At 34.4% G+C, this 23,862-nt stretch overlaps 2 protein-coding genes and 1 non-coding gene across 4 annotated transcripts; 1 reads left to right on the top strand and 2 right to left on the bottom strand.

Moving 5' to 3' along the window:
• Positions 1 to 5,877: 5,877 nt before the first annotated feature.
• LOC146163913 (C-terminal-binding protein 1-like) lies at positions 5,878 to 11,882 on the bottom strand. The gene is made up of 7 exons (XM_083383060.1): positions 11,381 to 11,882; positions 10,853 to 10,997; positions 10,463 to 10,669; positions 10,080 to 10,204; positions 9,083 to 9,286; positions 8,839 to 8,983; positions 5,878 to 7,271 (listed from the first exon to the last, which is right to left on the bottom strand). Exons 1-7 carry the CDS (start codon positions 11,507 to 11,509, stop codon positions 6,763 to 6,765), a joined length of 1,464 nt encoding a protein of 487 aa, XP_083239186.1. The 5' UTR covers positions 11,510 to 11,882; the 3' UTR covers positions 5,878 to 6,762.
• On the bottom strand, positions 9,669 to 9,743 carry Trnaa-ggc (transfer RNA alanine (anticodon GGC)). Its single transcript has one exon. It is a non-coding gene; the product is annotated as a tRNA-Ala (tRNA).
• Positions 11,883 to 16,586: 4,704 nt separating the features above from the next.
• Positions 16,587 to 23,798, top strand: LOC146163912 (NCK-interacting protein with SH3 domain-like). 2 transcript variants are annotated; one of them, XM_083382733.1, is made up of 13 exons: positions 16,587 to 16,803; positions 16,905 to 17,011; positions 17,287 to 17,408; positions 18,392 to 18,671; positions 18,834 to 18,930; positions 19,031 to 19,174; positions 20,128 to 20,250; positions 20,322 to 20,424; positions 20,593 to 20,670; positions 20,998 to 21,126; positions 21,426 to 21,518; positions 22,025 to 22,218; positions 22,799 to 23,798. In XM_083382733.1, exons 1-13 carry the CDS (start codon positions 16,630 to 16,632, stop codon positions 23,003 to 23,005), a joined length of 1,851 nt encoding a protein of 616 aa, XP_083238859.1. In that variant the 5' UTR covers positions 16,587 to 16,629; the 3' UTR covers positions 23,006 to 23,798. The 2 variants fall into 2 exon arrangements, with proteins under 2 accessions (XP_083238859.1, XP_083238858.1); XM_083382732.1 differs by having other exon boundaries at positions 20,590 to 20,670.
• Positions 23,799 to 23,862: the final 64 nt, after the last annotated feature.

Below are 23,862 nucleotides of genomic sequence, written 5' to 3'. Positions count from 1 at the left end.
TACGTTTTTTATATTTAAAAAAAAACTTAGAAGGATATGTCAGATTTAAATTATTTTTTTCATGTAGGTACCCATAGCTGTAAGCTTTCCAAAGAAAATAACCGTGAGTGTTTTTGAGTTGTATTTCGAAAGATATTACCGAAAAAACAAATTCGTTCGATGGGTCCCGCACTTCCCCTAATCTTTCGTGAATTTTAAGCGAATATTTTCAATTTATGTACGCCGGGAGTTTACCTAAAGGTCCAAATTTGTGCATTGCCACGACCTCAAGGTCTAAAAGTCTAGACTTTTATGCCTTTGGATGCCCTAATTGTCGCAGAACATTTTGCTTAGAAATGCACTAATTTTTAACGGATCGGGTGAAAATAAGCAAAATCTTAGAAATAGGCCTAAGCACGCAATTGTAATAATAGGCACTATCATTATTAATGATTCTCACCTATACGAAGACACGGGTAGTTAAAATAAACCATTCGATGAATACTTAACTGTTGGTAGTGCTATTTTCGTGACTGGCGCTGGTAAAGGGGGCACTGTTCCAGTGCCGTTCTTGGCGACTGTATTGCCACATGAATCTACAAAAAAGGACACTTAGGACAAGCCCCTAGGGTTTTTCTGAAAAAAATTCAAAGACGTTTTGACTCCATTAGCATTTGTCGAACGAATTTTTATTAATTACCTTATACCAAAATAAAAAGGCGCCACTTAATTATTTTTTTAAAACAGGCAATATTGTACTTCATTTGCACAATAATTTTCTTGCGATGCTGGTTGTGTAGTGCACCTACACCTTATTAGAAGTTGTTTGATGGACTATAGCAATAAGACCGAAATTAGAATAACATCATCATCGGAATAAAACTCAGTGCGAAAGAAGACTAATACAGGCCTTTAAATTGTAATAGTCGAAATAAGGTTTAAGACCCGTCACAATATTACCTAAACGGCCGCAATAAGATATAAACTACCTTTTACTAACCACAAACCAGGGGGAATTCATGGAGCCGTTATCTCTCCAAAAATTTCATCGCCCTTTCCCATCAAAACGAAAATCCTGAAACCGCGCCTCCAACAACCAAACCCAAAGTTTTAATCCACATTGCAACCCCATCCATTATGCCACCCCTAGCCCTAAACGGGCCATTTAGATCCAGGCCAAAATATAATAATCTTCTTACCGGAACGGTGAAAACTTCAATGCACTAGGTTTAAAAAAAACAAGAAGTTGATTGTAATCTCAAAGAACAAATTATATTCTTGACTTAACATAGTTCAAAAGGTTACTAGGCTACTGAGCAATTGGTAAAATCTGCTTTTTGGAATATTGTGAACATGCAATACGGCTCATTGGCAATAACAGACTTTGAACCTTTCAATACTTGACACTAATTGTGATAATTATACTTTAACGATGAAAACTTTCGCTAGTTTAGTGTATTTGAATGCATTTTATTGTCATTTGCACGAAATCCCTGTATCTTTTATATATAAACGTGAAGTCAAGAGTTTAAGTCACTTTTTAAATTGCATCAGAAACAAGATCAGTGTTTCTCAACCTTTTTAGCACTCTGACCAATTTCATTAGTAAAAGTATTGTAGTAAGAAATAAATAGTACTTAGGTTGAAATTACTTTCACAGTGGGCATAATTTGAAAAGCAAAAGCGATGTATTTATTTATTTATGGGATGCGCATGTTGTCTACTGTAAATCGTTTTACAAATTAGTCCAGGTGTCGGGAACCTTTTGCTGAGGAAGCCACAAAAGCCAAGCGTTCTTGGTTGTATTTCCATGAGAGCCATATAGCATTTCTTTTAAGATCTAGTGAATTGAGCAGGGCCGTTTATTTTGTTCTCATTTAAAGGACAGAACATATACTTATCAAGAATAAAAAAAAAAAATTATTTAGCTACGTTTGTTGCACTGAATATGTGATAGTGGAAACAACCTTGACCCTTGCAAGATAAATGTCGACCTTAATTCCTAACAATTCATTCTATGCCTTTGTTGGCGGCGAAATATATCTAAAAGATATTTTAGTAGTGTCTGACCTGAATTTATAGCTTTGCTACGGGATTTTGCTGTTAGCTAAGCTTTTGCACAACTTGATTACGGAGTTTTTACTTCACAAACGATGTAGTTATTACGGTACTACGTTTACTATACTTATTAAAGTAGTTTTACTACTTTTTAGTCATTGTTTTTTTCTTTTTGAATGTTTTTTTAGTATTGCGTTAGAACTCCGCTAGTTGCTGCTCGAAACGGTCTGCTAGCATATTTATTTGTGTTCGATGCGGTAGTTCATACAACGGCAAAAGCTAAACAAAAAAAGTTCAAACTTTTTGACCAACCCCCCAAAAAATGTCGGCTGACTACGCCACTGTCTTTTCGATATAAAGAGTTTTCCTTAGCTGGGATACCAGTCGCGAAGAACAAATAATATTTACGCGAATCGCCAAAAACATTTATTCTGTGTGTAATAAAAAAGGAAAACTAAGTTATAGGTAGCGGCCGTGGCCGCGTACAGTTTTATTAAAATCATGCTTACAAATTCTACAAGCTCGACTATTTTATCAAAAAAGTCATATGGCGTCACAAAAAGAGCCATAGGTTCCTGACCCCTGATTTAGTCAAATCAAGTTGTTTTTGGGCGGTTAAACTTGTGCTGCATTCGCTTAAAACAATTTATTTAAAATGGTACCCCCTCTCTTGCTATTATATTAGAATGATTTGCACTATACAGAACTGTTATCATGCAGTTAAATACAAACATAGTACGGTACAAACAAAGGAGCTTATACTGAATGTAACTGGCTAATTGACTCCAGCCATAAGATCAAAATAAGAACAACACCAACGTCGGAATAAAATACAGTTCGGAATAAGGCCAAAATAGGACTAATTCCTAAAGGTTGTAATACCGTATAAAGCGAAAAGTCCTAAATCTGTCGAAATGAGACTTAAATGTCCAGAATCAGACCTATATATACAACATTTTACCAAACCCCCACCCCCAACCCCTGAGTACATCACAATCTCCCCTAATATAGTTTCAACCCTAACCAATTTTCGAACCCCACCAATTACCGACCGCAACCCCAAACAGGGCCCATCAATCCGGTACCAAAACAATGGCGGTCCAACGGCGTCGTTCAAATTATGGTGCCCAAACATCGACACCAAAACGGCCGATTCCAGACCGATGGCCCCCGATCGTCCCATACCCTCTACCTGCAAACGTTATTTTGGGCATTGGCCTCTTCCGATGAATTCAGGACTTATTCCGGCGGGTTATGTCTTATTTAGACGATTTAGAATTTTCTGTCATGGGTGTTAGGCCTACTGCGTATTTGGCTTTTTATGTCACTAGTCAAAAACATTAATAATATCTGTTGTTCCTTTAGCCAAACTAGTAGTCCTATTTTAAGGCAAATAAGGCCCAATTAATCTGGAAAATAATGGAAAAAGTGTTTCCAATTGATTTGTGTCATTTCAGGTTTATATGTGCACCAGAAAAAAATTTCAGCTTATCTGACCTGGAAAAAGTCGACATTTTGGATTTTGTCATTCCGCGACAATTGACCAGGCGATTCAATATATGGTTTTAGATTCTCAAAATTGTTATTAAATTGCGGAGAACAGGTCACTTAAAGAAATATGACGTTATTATTTTCTTTAAATCTCGTTTGCTAAGTTTGCCCGCCGGTCTATTGTCGATGCCATATATATTAATTGGCCGGTCGATCGCTGGTATGTAATCTTAAAGAGACAGACAGAGCAACGTCGCCCATATTGCACCCTCTTAAGCGAGAAGTCTGGCTATGAAACAAAGTCGCACATACCAAGCGAGCGCCGCCGCAAACCGGTCACAGGTAAGGAATTTTTATTTTCAAAAGGTTTTTTCTTACATTTGACGCAATTTGGTGCAGGAATTATTTGCTTAAATAACACAATTGCTGTTACAACTTATAGTTTTACGTCACAATTGCTTTTACAACTTAAAGTTTTACGTTTATTAGTTATTCTTGACCGATAAATGTCACGGGTTTTTGCCACTTAAAAGCTGTATGACACGCTTAGCCAAGTGTTGTGTGCTTTAGTCGAGCATTTTGTCAAACCATTACAGAAACAACACACAACGCTACACTTTGGTTGCATGTCAAATTGAAACAATGTTTTTTTTCTAACCATCGGCTGTAGCGTGCGGCTTCAGCAAACTTTCATACCACGCCAGTCGAGAAAGCATTTAGTTAAACCTTTCAGGCACAATCAGCGGTCACCAATCAAGAGACAATCATCGCCTTTTCAGAAGCAATTTACACTTTCAAACGGGATTATACCGTATACTAAACTTACTTCTGATGAAACATCAAAAAACCTACACGGATAATCGAAAATCATATAACAAACCTTCCCAAGAACAATTTCACAGTGATTAGGGCCAAAGCCTAATGGGTTCTTACTTCTTACAATGTGTTTAACCACGCAACATTTAGGCAGAGTTCGCAAAATATTTCATTTATTACGGCAGTTTAACAGTAGGCAATTTTTTATTTTCAACGGAGATTTTCCTAACGTTTTACACCATAATTGTAATATTAGCCGACTGCTAGGTTACTGTTAGCTAATATTGTTTATTCCATCACAGAATGTAGACTAGAGGGAAAGCGAAGAGACCACACAGAGTTAGGTCTGGTCTTAGCGAGAGACGTGAGCGATCTCTCTCCAAGACAGTAGATCCGAGCATATAAGAAGATACAAGAAGAAAGCGATTAATACAACACAGCAGGAATATGTCTCTGCCGTTATAAACGGACCTATACAGAGTCACTACATTGGTACCGAGATTACGAATTTGCCTCAATATTACGCTGTCAAGCAAGTCTAAAGTGAACAATTGTTGCCACAACCTAAAGTTTTACGTCTGAGAGTTATTCCAATTGACAAATTTCGCGGATTTTCGTTACTTAAAATATGTATGACATGCTTAGCCAAGTGTTGCGCGCTATAGTCGATTATTCATTTGTAGCCTACCGTTTCAAAAACTTCACACAACATTGCACTTTGATTGCATGTTGAACGGTCATAATCGTTTTTAAACCATTAGGCTGTAAATGCGGTTCAACCAAGTTGTAATCAACCACCAAGGCTTGTGCGTTTGACGATACAGTTGACATTTTTTGTTTATTTAACAATTGTACCAGTTGTTTATTGCCTAATGCAGTGATCTGACTCATCACCACTCTTTTATCGTATAAATGTACGAAATTTCGAATACAGGAGGTGAACCCTGACTGTACAGTGAACAGCTTACAGACAAACCCAAGTATAGAAAAAATGGGGAAACGAGTGTTTTAAAGAACATTCAGTGCAGCAACATATGGTTGACAATATGACATTTTTATTTGGCACCCCGGTTTTACCGGATGCAACTTGAGACGAGCCCACGTTGTGGCGTTTATGTTGACGCACCGGACAAGTAAAACTTTACTGCAAGAAATAAACGGCGACTATAGTCCTTCATATAACAGAAAACTGTATGAGACTTCAATTGATGGTTCGACAGTGTTGTATCCTTTGCCTAACAGGACTATTTTGAAAAGCTGATTTTAATTATATATTTTTTTCAAGCCAAGTACGCCAATGAGTAACCGACACTAGACTTTGACCAAATGAAACAGGACTTGTTGACAATACTTTAGGTCAGGGTGGTTAAGGTAGCCGACATCGCGGGACACAATTTAAGTCGCTGGTTGTTCGCGAGCCGCACATAATTGGCTATAAACTTCTATGATAAAATTTTATTATTAGTTATTTAATTTGTTAACTTTCTTGCCTTTCATCATACATTTTTCAACAATAAAAATTGGTTGTACGCGAATAGGAAAAGTTTGGGCAGTAAAATAAATTATTCTTGATGATATGAGATTTCAAATTAGCTTGGTAAAACAACTCAACAAGGGGATTTCCGGGATTGATACTTACTTCCGAAGTACCAACGTTCTGTCGTTTTTGCACAGATGTGACTGCCACGAAATTAAACAATGATGAGGCCACGATAGAGGTAAAACAAACTTCCCATATATTTTAAGTTGATTTTCTAGGGAAAGAAAAAAAAATACATATGGCAAAACTTTATTGGCATTCACAGACAAACGTTTTTATTAAATAAGCGGAGTCTAGTTTTTTCAAAGTGATTCAAGTTTAATATCATTAATAATAAATCATGCTGTAAAACTCTATATCGTTGTTACCACAAAAAAAAACGTTTTACAACGGTAGATTTTGTTTTTCTTGCCATGGCAATATCCACAAAGCAGCGTTAAATGATTTACACGAGACGGATTCATGTCAACAAAGCGACTTTTTTTTAAATAACTACTCATCAGCAACTGAAAATAATAATTAACATTGACACAGATTATGCTCGCTGCTATAAAAATGTCCAAACGTTGATGGATCTACTTCTACATGAACATATAGCTATCATAATTGCCAAAGAGAAACCGAATAAACGTATGATTTATAAAGATGATATTAACAATATTGCAGTGACGTCTCGCGAAAACCGATGGTCGCCATACTTGATGCGTTGAATTTTCACACCGGATGCGGGTAGAGGGAGGAGTAAGGTGCTAGAAAAGAAAAAAAGGTGTATTTCGTTGTACCAAAATTACATCGGAACAACTCGCCGACGATGTCCACATTTGGGTTTTCTCCGACTTGCAGGCGGCGGTAAGGGGTTAAGTTCTGGCCGGGATCACTTAGGACTCGTTGTGAGGTACTTCGCCGTCGCTCTTGCCGATGATGCCGGTGGGCGAGACACGGTTGACGATCGGCGAGGCCGAGGACACGCGCCCGGGAGCCATGGTCTGACTCGGCATTACGAGAGAGCTGGGAATTGAGCTCGGCGGCATGCGCTGCTGCTGTTGTTGCTGTTGTTGTTGTTGTTGCTGTTGTTGTTGCTGTTGTTGTTGCTGCTGCTGGTGAATATTGTCTGGCGGCCCGACCACGTCCGGCACTGAAGGCGGCACCACCGAGGCTATGCTTCCGACCGCCGGCGGGAGGCCCGGGTAGCCCCTGAAGCTGGTGCCGTTAGTTTCCGGGTGCGAGACTGGGGCGGGCGGGTGTTGTGTGGGCAGGCTGGGGACGGGATGCTGCTGGCTCTCGATGCCACCCCAATGCGGCGGCTCGAGGCGATTGACGCCCGGGTTCACCGACTGGCCGAAGTATTCCTTGTTGACGCAGTTGCGCAGATTTTCCGGGATGCGCCCTGCGGTTAAAACAGGAAACAAGCTTAGTGATTCAGACGTTGATGTACCTCTGGGCCAGCCGCTTTCAATCCTTTGCCAGCCAACAGTTTAAAAAACGATGAGTAAAATGGACGAAACCTTACTTAGTATTTTCATACTAAGTTTGATTAACATTTTAACAAAGAATTTAGTTATATCATTTGAGCATTGGAATGTCATTAGAAAAAATGCTACAATAAAATTATAACGATAAAAACATTATGTATTTATGTTACATTTATTTTTGTTTCAAAAAGTACTTAGGAAGTGAACATTCCAAAATTCTAAAAAATTCAAAGCAACTGTCAGATATAAAACCTGAACTGTTTCAATTTTTCAATGTTTTTTAATTTCCCCCATTACCTTCTTCCACAAACCACCATGTCATAGCGGAATTTGTTTGTTTCGACAACATACAGCAACTTTAGTTTCACAAAAAATACTGTCGTAGTTAGAAGCATTCGTCTGGCATACTGACAAGGGCCTGGTATACTTAAATTACCAAAGTGATTCATGCGAAAGTAAAATTATTTTCTCAACGCAACGCAGACGAAACTATTTAAAAGCGGATTAGAGATAGGAACACGAAATAGAAAGAAAAAACTAAACCGTGATCAGTGATCACCAATATATGTTAGCGTAGTTTTTGCCCAGGGGCATGATAACAGACCAGCGAAACAAATCCTCTGTTGTCAAAAACCAACATCAAGGCAACAAAAAGTGCCTCGATGTATTCCGTGCTTTTTTGGCAAATTTGCCTCACTCTGGTAACTTTGCCTTTCCCAGGGACATGACGCCTTCTCGTTGGGCAATCGGAAAGCTGCCTATCACGACCATTTTCATTTAAAAAAAGTGCGGCGTCACATTGCGCGCGTTAATCGAAATCAGCAGGTCGCCTTTCCGGCTCTGAAAAGTTAGCGAAACGCTGGCACCGATGCCCTACAATCGTTCGAACTGAAAACGCGCGAGGCGCACACGTAAGCGGTCCAGCAGGTGCAGCAATGTGGAGACGAATGGTGTAGCAAAATCAGTGGTGTAGCAAAATCGGCGTTTGGCTTGGCGGGCTGTCGATCGTAAAGTCGAATTAGGCGCCCACAGCGGAAGAGGCTTGGGTTACTGCCGCACAGTGCTGTAGTATGGTGCTCGCACAGTTACTATAATTCTACAAACCACAGCTACTGACCCAGAAACCGTGGAGTTGTAACCGGCGAATAGAAGGCGTCACAATTGTGTTTGCCTTGTTTAAAATGAGTCGTATTAAGAAAAAACACCACACAAAATCACTTTAAAGAGATGTAGAAAATGCACACAGACTGTCACTATTGAAAAACGTTGTACAAGATTAAGAACTAACATCATTACTTCATGTTTAACTCATAGTATGTTTTCTAGCGCTGATAGTATTTTATTTTTACCATTAGGAATTTCAGGTTGTGATACTTAATGTTTTATTTGTAATCAAAATTCTATAATAAAATTATATTAGCAGGAACATTAATTAGGTTGTGTGTTCTACCTCTTTTAAATATAAAGATTTTCAATGTTAACCTGTTATCCCTCTTCTAATTTCTGCTGCAGCAGCCTCTCTCAGTTCAGTACAGCTTTGTTCACTGTACCATGCACTATGTGGGGTAATGATCAAATTTGGTGCATCTCGGAGTGGCGATGTTGCATATGAGAAAGGTTCATTTGCCTAAACAGTATAATTTGTGTTATGATACAAGATTGCCGGTGTGAAGATAAGCTTTGTCTGCAGATTTTACACATGCAAAAAACTTAAAGTTTTACTTACCTGTACATCAAGAGCTGCTCCTCGAAGTCTACCCTCCTTTAATGCAATAGACAAAGCCATTTCATCCACCAAGGCACCTCGGGAAGTATTAACCAAAAAGGCTCCCTGCCTCATTTGCTTAATGGTGGAGTCATTGATAAGGTGGTGGTTGTGCTCATTCAGATTGCAGTGCAAAGTAACACAGTCACTTTGATAAAGAAGATCCTAAATAGAAATAGACAGGAGTTATGTTTGATATTGTTACTTGAATACTCTTTTACTTTCAACATAGGATAAAAAATGCACATAATGTTTAATATGTAACTTTATTGTTCGTACTTAAAACAGTTGGTAGTAAGCAAATAGTGTGTAACATAGTTATATTGTGTTGGAAACTAGCTTAAAAATGCAGTTAGATTGTGTTTACATAAGTCACGTTTACAATAATAACAAATCAAATCATTTTAGCAATAACAGAAAAAATATAAATAGACAATTTTATATGTAGAAACAAAAAATATCTAACAAGATTTAGGATTGAAAGCCATTGCAGACTCACCGAATCTGTCGATCATTGATGCAAGCAGGGCAGACTAGAAAAACAACTAGCCTGCAGTGAGGTTCGAACTCACGACCTCCGGTCAAGCCGGGACCGTCGCTCTACCAACTGAGCTATGCAGGCTCAGAAGGGAACGAGTCGAGAAACAACCATACGCCAATGCTTGCTCACTCTGTTAGTACAAGCAACTTCATATTGAAGCGGATCCTCTGAACCATATCATTCATACAATGAAACATATGTACACACATATGAGTGTTAACAACTGAGATCTAGCTCTTCTGAAGCTGCTTTTTGACCAATGATTACGGCTTACATATCAATAGTACACTGAAAGCCATTGTCGTAATCGTTAGTCAAAAAGCAGCTTCTTCTGAGCCTGCATAGCTCAGAACACTCATATGTGTGTACATATGTTTCATTGTATAAGATTTAGGGTTAATTTAAATCTTGCTTTACCTGCAAAGTCCCAACTCTTGAAAATCCTAAAGCTTTTCCTATTCCTTCTGATAAGTATGGGTCATAAAAGAGAATGTTAAATCCAAACACTTTTGCTCTTTGCGCAACTGCTGTGCCGATTCTTCCTGTAATGTTAGGATGAAATGTGCAATATAACAATGTCAAGCAGATTCACAGTAAATTTCAAAATTGAAATTAAAAAAAAGTTATAGTTAATTTTTATTATAAAATGCAAATAAATGATCAAGGTTTATACATTACATACAAGAATATGTGTACATATATTTTAACTCTAGATTAACATTTATGGTCAATAGCAGAAACAAAAAAGCGTTATTATGTTGATCGACAACAATTTAAACTACATATCAACTCGTACATACCCAATCCAATAATTCCTAATGTATCTCCACGGATTCTAGTTGCACCTGCAGCAAGCTCACGAACATTTTCAGCACTTTGTGGCCGACTGCCTTCTTTTACTGCCATATGTAGCCACACTGTTCGTCTATACAAGTTTAAAATGTGTGCCAATGTTGTGTCCGCCACCTCTTCCACTGATGCAGAAGGCACATTACAAACGGCAACATCTAAAAATGTACAACGTAATACAAAGAGATGTCCAAACTACCTACAGGAAGATATATGAAGGTTATAGATGATAAACAAATAAAAAAATATCTATCCATAAAACTGTTTATGACCTAGCCTAATTTATCTTTATGTGAAAGTACCTAAAAAACAATATATACTTTTAACTCTCAAATTTATACCCATTTCAGCAGCTGCTTTGATGTCAATGTTGTCAAATCCAGCACCAATTCGAACAACAATCTTTAGTGCTTTAAATTTTTCTAGGTCCTCTCTGGTCAGAGTAATGCTATGATACAAAAGGGCTCCAACTGCTTCATTTAACACCTTAAACAAATAGCATAGTAACAATTGACATAGCACTATATATTACATCACATGGCATTTTATCAAATTATTTTGAAAATGCAATAAAGAATAAACATTAATATGATTTTTTAAACATATTATTTAACATTAATATGAAAGTTGCTTGGCAAACCATTCCACACCAATGCAAATGTGTTTAGCCACTAAACCGGTAAATATATATATATTAACTCGTTGAAATGTTTATGCTTAAAGATTGAAAAAACAGGTGGAATAATTTTTCCCGACCTATTGGGTGACATGTTTTTTAAGCATGTAATTATACTTTGGAAGAAAAAAACTCAAGATTCATTGCTATAGTTTAGAGTTATCGGCATGAATAAACATTAAAAGCTGCAAACCTTTTCATGAATTTCTTGAGTGGACTGCGCATCACAAAATGCAACGGTTGCAACGTCCTTAAGTATCGGCATCTCAATACTGCAATCTCTGCCATCCAGCAAAGCGACGAGTGGCCGACCACCAGCCATATTAACTTTTGATCACACTTACAAAAATACTTGTCAATTTTCTACAAATATTTATAGTAAAAATTGTTTAGCAATTTAAAGCAAGTTAAGTATGAATAGGCTTATAGCCAAATAGTGCTGCAAGAAAACATCCATAAACATAATTATTCATCTTCTAGTAAAACATAAACCTAAAAAACCCATTGCATAAGGATACCTTTCACCCAAACCTCTAATACAGTCAAGGAAAGCCATATCCTGCATGATAACATAGAAAACAATCTTTGGATCAGCGCTGGCTGCAGTTATAGGAAGCTGCTCGAACATACACATGAGAACACCATTTCCTGAACTTTGAGGTTTACTCATTTCAACAGTACAATATTCCTATGTTTGATTGGCCTGCCATTTGTGGCATCTGGCTCAGTGATTAAATTAAGCATTAGATGATGTATAAAATCGCTAACATTATGTTGTTCTGTGACACAATGTAAGTAAAACTGTTTCCAGGGGCTATTCCTAGAATAAAAGTTACCATTAGTAATTCATTAATTCTTGATAAAGTAGCAAATGTTTGTGGTCGAAACCAAAAAAAGATTTTCTTTGAATAAATGTCATTTGTATCCAATACCAACAGCAAAATTCTGATTTTTGTGGTTAACTTTACTAAGAGAAGTTAGCACAATAATAAAGGGGTAGAAAACAATATTTTTACTACTAAAAAATAGGAGTTTAAAACTAAGGATTGTTGATTTGATTGTTGTAAAACGAGTTTACAAAACAAATTTATTAAAAATGTTACTTAAATACCTAAAAACAGATTATGATTGATTAGTAATACAACATGACTTTTTCCTTGAATAAGTTCATTACATTTACGTTTTTTACAACATATAAATTTACTTCCTTAATAAACTGATGTATTTTATAAACCATGTATACAACAAGATACTTTTGTACACCTTTTTAGTTGTTATTTTGTTTTTTATTCCCTCAGTTTTCTTGTTTATTTATATATTTTCATCACTAGGTTTAATCTGAAACACAGTTATGCCCAAACAAAAAAAGCAATGAACCACATTCCTAAAACACATGAGCAGATTTAATAGGACCCATGCAATTCTAAGAACATAAGAACTACTTTGAGTAAGTAAAATATTTTAAAAAAAAATGGTAATTAGCAACACAATACATTGGTTGAATTAAAGCTTAAACTTTTTGATAAACACCCTCTAATTTATTTTATGTGTCTTCAAACTAGGATAAAGTTACAAAATAACCATTATAATTAGGGGTAGGTAAGATATTTGGAAACTATCAAAACTAAATGCCATACACAATATTTTTTTTTTAAATTATACAATAAAAGAATAACGATTCAAAACTATTTTAAGTGATAACATCTTTACAAGATGCCCAAGCAAACAAAATTAGTGTTATTGGTTACATGGAAGAAATAAACTAAGAACAGTTTATTATATATAGTACTGGGAGTATCACCAAATCCCTCTGTTATTCAGTATTACTTAAATCCTATATTATTGAATAAAACCAAAGAAAATGATGTAGTGTAAAATAACATCAATGTTTTCTGGCACAAACCAGCAAACTTATCTTTCATCCAATAAGATAAAAAGGGCTATTTTTATGCAATATTTATTATTTTCTATTCATGGAAATTATTTCTGTTTAAACATTCATAACAATGAATGACAATATAATTAAATATGTAGCATGACAGACTCTCACATTGCATCAGTCAAACTAATCTATTTGCCATAAAAACAGAATTTGCTATAAAACATTTTATGTTGGATGATTATCATTAAGTGATAGTAAAACAGTAAGACAGACAAAATAGCTCTTTTAACAGTTTAAAATCTACAGGTACTGTTAGGGGCCAGGACGGCACTAACATTTAAATAAAGTAGGCAACACAATCAACATGTATTTGTTAACATTTGACAATTATGCTTTTTTAAGTTTTTACAAATAATAGCATGAAGGTGCCTTAGTGTTTTTGCAAACTGGCTTCTATAAAAACGCCTTTATTGTCATTTTTAATTTGTTTTTAAATTTCTACTAAAAACAAATAGCACTGTTCCAGATTTGATTGCAGAGTATTGCACTCAGTTCAAATACCTAATTGAAGACATTTTCACAAATATATTTCATAACAAGCATATGTACCAAACTTTACATATAAAACTATGCACATAAAATCTTACTAGTACAATGATAAAGCATTTGTTAGACATAGTGCAAAAATAAAATGATAATATTGTAAAATCTATTGACGCACCTTAACAACAAACATCAATTAAACAGATAAAGTTTACTAAACCTTGAAAATCTAAAATACTAACCACATGGCAGGAAGTCTTATGCGTACCTAAAACTATAAGCCTATTTAATGGAAATATTCATTCGGTATACATGGCTGAAAATTTCTGGGCGCTGATCTAGAAAGCTACCACATTTTTGCTCGGGGTTTATATTGCTAGCAATATTTGGGTTAGGGTTAGCGTTTGGGTGGGTGTTATTGTTATATTTATTATTACATGTTTATGCCTTCCTGGCAATTTCAACTGGAGTACTAAAAAAAAATGTGGTAAGATTCCTGACCAGAGCCAATTTCTGCACTCTGTTATATTGCACTTTATTTCAAAGATAGGGATTTATTATCAAAGTCATTCAAATCTTAGTGCCAAACTGAACCATGCTTTATGCCGAATGAAAAATAAGCTTGATAATTTCTTTTTGAGTAAAAGATTCAGTCTGAAAAAAAAATGCGAGTGAACTTGTCCTTTTCCACAATGAGTCATAAATTGTCATGTTTTTCCATTTTTTTCAAGGTATTAAACTTTCAAACTTCAGTTCATATTTCTGCAAAATTATTATACATTTTATCACTCAAGAGAGCAAGGCAACATGCTATCTTCTTAAGGAGGTCTTAACCATTTGTTTGTTAAAAAATCTAAATATCAGTTGGGACAAAATCAATATGATTTTTAGGAAAAATTCAACAGTAATTTACACATATCTAACACTTTCATTATATTATAAATTTACTATTCCCTAAAATTTTTCTAAAAGTAAAGCTGATTAAAAGGTGGCAGGCGAGTGCTTTGCTAAAAATTGCAGTTGGCTCAGTTTTTTGGCGTTAACGTATCTTAAAACATATATTTTAAACTGTTCAACAACACTATATAGCTTCATAACATGTAAGATTAAATAGCAAGTGTTACCGATATATCGAATTAAAACAACATATAATATGACTGTCACTAAAAACTACATCTTTGTTTTTACATCGAATTCGAAACACGCAAAAACGGAGCATGAACCTTCAGGAAGCCAAACCTACCGCAGACCAAAGTTCGAAGTCGCCCTCTGTTGAGTTGAGTCATATGGCGCCATTTTTTGTCTTTATGAGAATTGTAAAGTAAGTAAGAAATAGATTAGTACACCTCTTTTCTCTGTAAATCCCAAGCCCCTTTTAAAAGTCTGCTTTTTTTCCTTGAACTGTTTTTTGTAGCATAAATTGCATTTCTTTTTTTAATTGTTTTGCAACGTCATGTTATACCAGTTGGCAAAAATTATTATTCAACCGCACATTAAGGTTATCTCTTATATTCTGGTTAACAATTTGTTACGAATACCTCTCTTCCCTTGCGGCCATAAAATACTTTACAAATAGGTAATGACCTCATCAAATGACTTTGTGCAGCTGTCTGCAAAGCATACTAGTCGCTAAATTTCCACATTGTTTAAACGGGGTTTTATTATTTGTTGTAATGTAACCTATTAAACTAAGCCGATGTTTTAAAGGCTTGGGGCGACATGTCTTTAAAAATGTACCATTTGTTTGGAGAGAGATATTTATAAGAATCTTTGGTGCTGGTCTAGTCAACGTTCGGTGGTTAAAATTGCTTACATTGTTTGGGTTGGGGTGGGTCAAGCATTATTATTATATTTATTCTCCAATTTTTATTTCTTCCTTGTAATTGCAGTTGTGACAACTTGTTTCGTTACTGCAAAAAAGCGTATTGTTTGAACATGGGGATTCCAAGCGGTTGTCAGGGAGTTTGCTCTTCACTATTTGTCATATAAAAAATTGACAAGAAAAAAAACAAAAAAATATATAGACTAAAAATGTAGCAGTAGTAAAAGAAGCATGAATCGCCACCAGTCTAACAATTGTGTTTATAACATTTGCATAGCAAATCAGTCTGGTTTACTTTTAATTAATGGCTAAAGCTCAAGTCTAATGGTTTTGTCTTACATACATATATACTAGGTATGTTGCTGTTCAACAACCAAAGACCAATTTTGCAGCATAACTCAATGTAACAATATTTAAACATTTTCACCACTTTAACAATTCAAAGGCAAACAAGATGTATAAAAACATACATGAAAAGTACTTTTAATTATTTTATGAGTTTATGACAGTCAACTTTTAATTGTTTTGTCTAAAGCACATAACAATTTTTTTCTTTGGGTTAAAAAAGTTGTTATGACACGAATGGCAGCTTAAACTGTTACGTTAGTTATGTGTTTCTGTGCTTTTTATGTAAATGGACATCTTGCCAAGGTTTAAAACAATCTGCCAAGAAATGTGAACTTTTTCTAAAATAATATATAACTGTAATTTGGTTATTCCAAAATTTGGGGGTTGTTTAGGAAAAAGGTTAGGAACAACTGATCTAGGGAATGCCTTGGTTGCTGTATAAATGTTGCAAATCAATCTAAATCAAAATTTAAATCCATTTTTTCTTGAACAACCTTACTACTTTTGTTGCAAATTTGCTATTGTATTCTAGTTATTAGTAACTTAGTTAAAACAAACCTATATATCTTTGAAGTAAAAATAAAGTTTATGTAAAAAGTCTTATATAAGTTTAAGTTGCTTTATTTATAAAAAGTTGTATTGTCAACTTTAAATTTTGTTTATAGCTCGAAATATATAAATATAGTGATAATGAAATATTTTATATAAGAAAACAAACTTTTATGTCTTCTGTTGCATTTCTGCTTAAATTCAGCACCCCAAATGTTTTTTTTTTAATAAAAAAATGTTTTTTGTTCAGAATTTTGGAAGTCAATTCTAATTTCAAAATTGATACAATTATATTGTGATGCACAAGGCTATACACAGTTACAATGCAGAGTCAAGCAGCCATACCCTGTCTTTCCAACAAGATGACGTTTTATGTGTCCTTGAAAAAACCAACGGCTCATGGTGGTTAGCAGCAAATTCCTTTGGAACAGTGGGCTATGTACCAAAATCCTACATTGAATCTTACTCACAGGTAATCATTAGATAATTTTGCTTTAGGTTTGAACAACTTTGCGTTTTCTTCAGTGCTTGTTTTATCAACATCGATTTTAATGTATGTAATTTTTGATTTAGATAAATTCTAATGATACTGTGATTCAATCAGTGGATAGAGCAATTTTCGCTGTTAAATCTACTGCAAGAAATGGACAGCTTACAACAGATCAAAAGTCATTATTAAAGTAAGAGTTTTTGGTATTAAAAATAAAATAATTTAAATTAATAATAAAAAACACATTTATTAAGAATTTAAGACCACACTACCTAATTATACTTATTTTGGTTGCTTGCTTGCCCCTTAACCAACTGCACTCTTACCTCAGTTAGCTGTTAGACCAGGTTATTAGCTTGTTATGGTTAAAAAAAAGATTTAATTAGAGAATATTTTAGGGAATTGCTAATTTTACCCCTCTCTTTATCATAAATAATTTATTTAAAAAATTTTACTCAATTTCAGAAAATTATTAACTCACAAGCAAGGTATTGTGTCATCAATTCAAGCACAAGAAAATGACACTGGAAAAAGAAAAGCTCCCCTTCCTCCTGGTCAACTGGAGGGAAAGGTGTCTTCAGGAAGAAGTACTTTTATATATATAGCTAACTGTTTTAATGTTTTCAATCTTTTTTATTTTGATGTATGTATTTCAGGATCTGGCAGACCTAGTTATGTTAATTTCAAAGTGAAACTAGACTGGGTGCGTGATTGTTGTATGCCTTGCCAGGGGTATAGCATTGTGCTACTTTATTTTGCCCGGTTGGCATAGTGCAGTGCTGTTATATTTTACCATAGTGGTCTTAGGTTATACAGTATTCTTCCAATGGATGTTATTTGTGGGTGTCCATATATAGTTGCGGATTTACAAGATATGTTGCCCATGGACTTTGTAAAAAAAGTACATTTAAATGTAAATATTGTCTGACTAATTTCTAATTATTTTCCTAAGGATGTTTATTTGAATCACCCCCATTTCTATATTTTTTCTTCTCTAACTTAATTCTTATACGATAGTGCAACATTTTCCTGTTAAGCAAACCTACAATTTGTCGATGTAATTGAAAAATATTTTTAATTTATTTCTATTTTTAGGCACTTAAAAAACAAAAATTGGTCGAAATTAAACCCCCCATAAAATATCCTGTTATTCAGAGTAATAAAATGTATATATTTTTCAAACGTTTAAATGATTCTCCAACGTTCATGAACTTTTTAGATTTCTATGTGCAGATTTTAATAGGGCTTTTGCTGCCTGACAATGTTATATTTTTATAATTCCCAAATGGATTGTAATACTTGGCTTATACCAAATTTTGGCTGCTCTGGTATCCAAACACTTGTTACTAATGAATATAAGTATTATATTTTATTAAGGTAGTAATGTTTTTATCTTGTTTACACGTTTGAGACAAAAATGAGATAAATATTTACACAAGTGCAGTGCCCCATGGGCAAAGTAAGCAGGGTTAAACTTACAATTTTAACAGCCATTTTCTATGGATCCAGGCAGTTTGTTTGTTGTCAGGTTTGGATTGACTTTTCACCCCAATTTTTTGTTGTGCTTTAGCTCCAGCACCACCCCCACCAACTAGAACTCATTCTCAAAAGTTGAAATCATCAGCTCCTGCTCCACCACCTCCAGTCGAAAAAAATCTACCCAAAAGTGAAACTGCATCACCCCCAGTTGAAAAGCACATTCCAGCAATTGCATCTACAGAGCCACACAGTAAAACAATTGACGAGCCCACGGCAAACATTAACAGTCAACTACACATTCCTGCAGATCTGGGGCATGACCTGATGGATGCTGTGGCCGAATATTCCCAGCTTTCTAATGCTAAACTAAGGTCTCGAAACTAACAGATTTTTCACAAGCCACCAAAATAATTTAACACATGATTTGTATTTAAAATGTTTGGTACCAATTTACCATGTAGTATGTTATGTTTTAAAGATGATTTTGTTTGCTTTTTATTGCAATGATTTTTTAATTTTTTTTTTTGTTTTAGACAAATATTGAAGATCTGTTTCACAAAAGTCGGAGAGCGTATTCCCACTTTATCAAAAACAATGGAAAGTATAATTGAAACATTTCCGGATTACGAGGTTAAAGAATTATTACAATTTAGTGAATTTGAAAACAATTAATTTTATTTATAATTATTGTATTTGCAGTTTAAATGTTTCTTTTTTTCAAAAATACTAGGCCCCAGACCCTGCCGTTGAATCACTTGGTCTTGCATTTGCCAACCTAGCTGAGATAAAAGATGATGCCCAACAAAGAAATTGGGCTATTGCTGATGATAAGGGCACAATAACTAACCTTCTGGGAGAGATCTTAACCATTTTGGTAGGTCTGTACAAAACTTGTACAATGACTGATTATAAACCACTTTTATCAAGCTGCTCAAACTATATTTAGTCAAAACATTAATTAAGGCTAAAAGTAACAAGGTTTGGTAAGTATATGTTATATGTTAGTGGTCGGCAATCATCGGCCCGTAGCAGTGTTGCCACATTAAAATTTGTATTTAAAGCCAAACTGTACGTAAAAACCTGGAAAAAATTCAAAAACATTTAAATGTATTTTTATATTCAAAACACATTAACTTTTGTTTGAATATACTTCGTGGTTGTTTGGTTTAATAAAAAATTAGAATTAGAATCGTATTAGAAGGAAAAAAAATCAGAATTAGTATTATAACAGCATTAGTATCGTAAAGAAAAGGCGTTAAGGCCCAAAGGTGGGTTAAATGCTTGACTGGCCCGATGCCGCCAGCGGGTTTCATTAAGTAGAATAATTCCTAGATGGGAGCATCTCTTTGCGGCAAAACCAGCCTTAAGTTGGCATTGAAAATTCTTGTAATAATTTTTTTTTACTTAACAGTGAACATACTATCTTATGAATCAAAATTTATAATTATAGGGCTGTGATAATTTTTGGAGAAAGTTTAGTATTATTTTGTTATTTAAACTAGTGGTTTGACAAAAGTAATTAAAGGCAGGATGAAACAAGATATTCTTATGTACTCATTGTCTTTTTACAATATGTTGAAAAAGACTGGTGATTTGCGCGCATGAATTTTTTGGTAGTGTGGAAATTCCCAGATTACTTATTACTTCCTGTACTTACTGATCTGTAAGCATAAACAGAATTAAAGCTACCGATTCATTTTACACATTTATGACTATGTATAATATACACATAAATCGTATATATATATATATATATACTATATAAATAAACACACAACATGTATTAATATATTAAAATTTCTAAAATAAACAATGTGTTATTTTTAGTCTAACACAGAAAGAAAAGATTGCATTCAATCGTTGTCTTATGATCAATACACTCCAATCCTGACACTTGCTTCTTATTATCAAATGGAACCAAGAACTGAAATCCGCATGGAAATTTTACAGGTCTGAATAATGTTGAGCACATAGTGGAGATACATCTCATTCCTGTTTTTCAATTATGTTTTTCAACTTAGATTTTGGGGTTGATTTGTTCGTTTTCCCCAAAATGCATCTCCATACTTCTCTCCTCTGTTCTTCCTGATGAACTTGCACGTGAAATTAAAGACCACACAGCTGGTATTTGCTATTGCTTTGATTTTAATTTCTCTAAAAGGTTTTCACGCCAGATTGTATTGCAATGCCTTGTTTTGTTTTATTGCTTTATTATGTTTGGCCAATTTTTGTGTATTTCAGCATTGTTTGTTATTGGGGGGGGAATTTATATAATAATTTTGTTTTTAGAAGTGGAAAGAACTTGCTATGTCGCCCTAGTATTGAGCATGGTTTTTTCAACTGGTGAACCAGTTCCAGTAAGCTATTACGGTAAGGTTTATGTTTCTGTAAGATCATTACAAAGTAACTATACATATGTAAAAAGTAATATATGTGCCAACATTTCTATACACATGTAAAAAGTAATATATATGCCAGCATATCTTGAAATGATATTAAAATAGTTACAAAGCTCCTGTACCTTACATAGGACTTGTTTTTCTTTCTTTTGAATTGCTAGGACTTTCACATTTCATGTCCAGCTATTTAAAGCCTTGTCACCCTTGTGTGTATAAAATGTGATGACTAATGAAGCATGTAAAATTTGTTTTAGCCATTGTCTAACACTTCAGTTGGCTTTTAACTGTATAATTTCAGAAACAATTGGAACTGAATTCATTAGCTTTATCATTGAATGTATCGAGGAAGGTATTGCACAGGATGAAGATGATCGTCTGCGAGACATCTTTGTTCGGCTGCTTCTTGCCATTAACCTACATTTTGTTGGTACATAATAGCAAGGTTTCTCATTTGGTGCATGTGCTTGTCAATTTGTACATATAAGGACTAGAAATATTGTAATCTTTTTAACTTTAAATGATGCTACTATTAGCGTCTTTTATGATTATATATACTTAAAAAATGTTGCAGCCCAAAGTAAAAAGTCAAAAAAATGCCTAAATCAGTAATATAAATTTACTAATTTTATTTTAAAACTCCTGTTGTAGTAATTTTAGATACACCTATAGAAAGTTGTATTACATTATGTCATATTTCAGTACACTCATCAATTATCTTTTTTTCAGTCCCAGCTGACAACCTGCTTCTTAAAGTGATCTCAGAAAGACCAGCTTGTACCCGTTTAAGTGAATGTATTATGCTGGTGTTTAACAGAGGAGGTGTGTAAATTAACAAGTAAAATTTATTTTATGTGATGATTATTCACCGTGGTTACAATAATTATGAGGCAGTTGATTTGTGAATTCAAACTCTTTTGCACTTGATTAAAATACTTCACGTTAAATTAATGCAGACCAATTTATTACCTATTTTATTAATGTGTTGATCTAGTCTGACTTTAAGCAAACTTTCTCCCATTTTGCAATGTGGCTTTAAAACTTATGCCTTACAATTACAACTAATGTAAAATACATTCGCTTTAGTTTTTAGGTAGGAAAAAACAGATTTACATGGGGCATAACTGAGAAAAACAAACAACGATTTTTAGGGTTAAAACTAGAACTGAATTATAAAGTTCATTTCATGTATCACACTCTACCTGATGCTCCCTTGTATTGTAATAAACTTACTGTAAAAATTTTTAGCAAAAATCACAAATGTTGACCCTTTTTAATGCCATAATATTTATGTTAACAAAAATCTCAAGCCTTACATGCTACTTCAGATGATCCTGTTCCTGTCGTTGAGCAATTGGGTGACCAAGATGACAGTCAAGCGCCCCCGCATTCAACTTTAAAGTTTTTACAAGATATTTTTTCGCTGAAAGAAACAGCTCAGTCGTTTCTATACACCAACGACCTTCTGGTGCTGATTGATATCATTGTACGAAATGTTGCTGACTTATCTGCAGGGAATAAGGTGACTTTGTTAAATGTTTACATATGTGGTTTTTAGAGGGTCATTGAGCTTGTGATATTTATATTTTTATTGAAATTCGTGCAACCAAGGTCTATTGTGTTTTAAAGGGTTTAAATTCTTAAAAAAGGGTGTTTGTCCTAAAATGACAAGGATCCAGGATTTTTACATCTACATTAGTTTAAAAAGCCATAAATTTGTTAAACATAGCGAGACACATTAGTTCATGTTGTACAGTTTTTCAGAGTTAACATTCCCAATCTCGTTTTGCCTATTAAGCTGAATATAACCGGTTCGACTAGGATTTGTAGGATTCTTCTGTAGTTTTAAATCAATAGATTGCAGCTGCTTTACAGCGTAATGCAGCATAAATGACCTGTGTGAGAGGGGCAAGGAAACGGAGTGATTTTTATTTCTGACGATATTTAAGGTGTGTGGCTCTTTTGACCATATTAAAAAAACAAGTTGATCCCATTAAAAAAAAGACATTCAAATATATATTTTCATTGCATTTTACTGTTTAAAATATGTGTGCGAAGTACTCTTTGTAAGATACTCAAATTAAGCTGTTGTCTTTTTCTAGTTACGGACGGAATACTTGGATCTTCTTTTGAACATACTGACTAATTCTATTTACCATGAAACCATGCATCGTTCTTCGGAAATAATCACCCTGTTGCATCGGATCCAAGACGAAGAAGAACAACCAGATGTTGAGCTGCGAAATGTTGCACAATTTGATAAAAGCATTGTGGCCAGAATTTTATCTAAGTTTGACAAAATTGTGTAGTAATTACTTGTATTTTAGCCTCTAAACTAGATATTGCAAAAAACATTTGTGGTGCTTTTGGACATCGTTTGATACAGTAACTATTAACGGTACCATACATGTGTTTTGTAACGTCGTGCTTTAACCTGTTTGTTGCAACAAAAACATCCTAACTTGCCATTTCTAGTAAGCACAGACTAATTAGGTTTTACTGTATACTTATGTTGACATATCTTGTTTTGCTTGAGGATTATATGCTTTGCAGTATTTACTGCTGTCGTTAATATACATTGGCGATTTGTATAAAATATGTTTAATTTCAGTTTACTCATGTCAGTTTTTTCAACCTTTTACATCTGTAATTGTCAACCCTGGGCTCGCGACCCAAAATACGATTGCTGACTGCGCTGGTATATATTATATGGTTAGATTTATTGAGATTGTTTCTAAGCAAAATTTATATCCAAATTTAAGTTTATGATTAAAGACGTACGAGTACATGGCTCAAACTTATAGATAAAAACTATGTTTGGCTCACCTAAAAAAATTTAGTAAAGAGAATTGGGTCGCCAAAGCGTCGCTGGTATACCTTTATATTACGACGATAAAAGGTTGAGAAACATTGGTTTACGACTAACAATGTTTCAGCTTTTTGCTTCAACAGTTTCTTAGGCAGATTAACATAAAGTATAATTTAAATGTGCAATTGAAATACTGACAAATTTATTTTATTATTTTTTTACAGTTGTATATATTCAAGATGTTGTCCGATATTATTCCACATTTTAGTGTTTAAGTTAATGTTTATTACAGTTTTAAAATGTATTTCAAAGAAAAATGCTTCATTATCTAACTGTAAAACGCTACACGTCACTAAT

The sequence above is a fragment of the Ascidiella aspersa genome, chromosome 2, assembly GCF_963924565.1.
Source record: "Ascidiella aspersa chromosome 2, kaAscAspe10.2, whole genome shotgun sequence".
NCBI lineage: Eukaryota > Metazoa > Chordata > Ascidiacea > Phlebobranchia > Ascidiidae > Ascidiella > Ascidiella aspersa.
The sequence above is the reverse complement of the archived record's forward strand: the minus strand, read 5'-3'. Positions and strand labels throughout refer to the sequence as shown.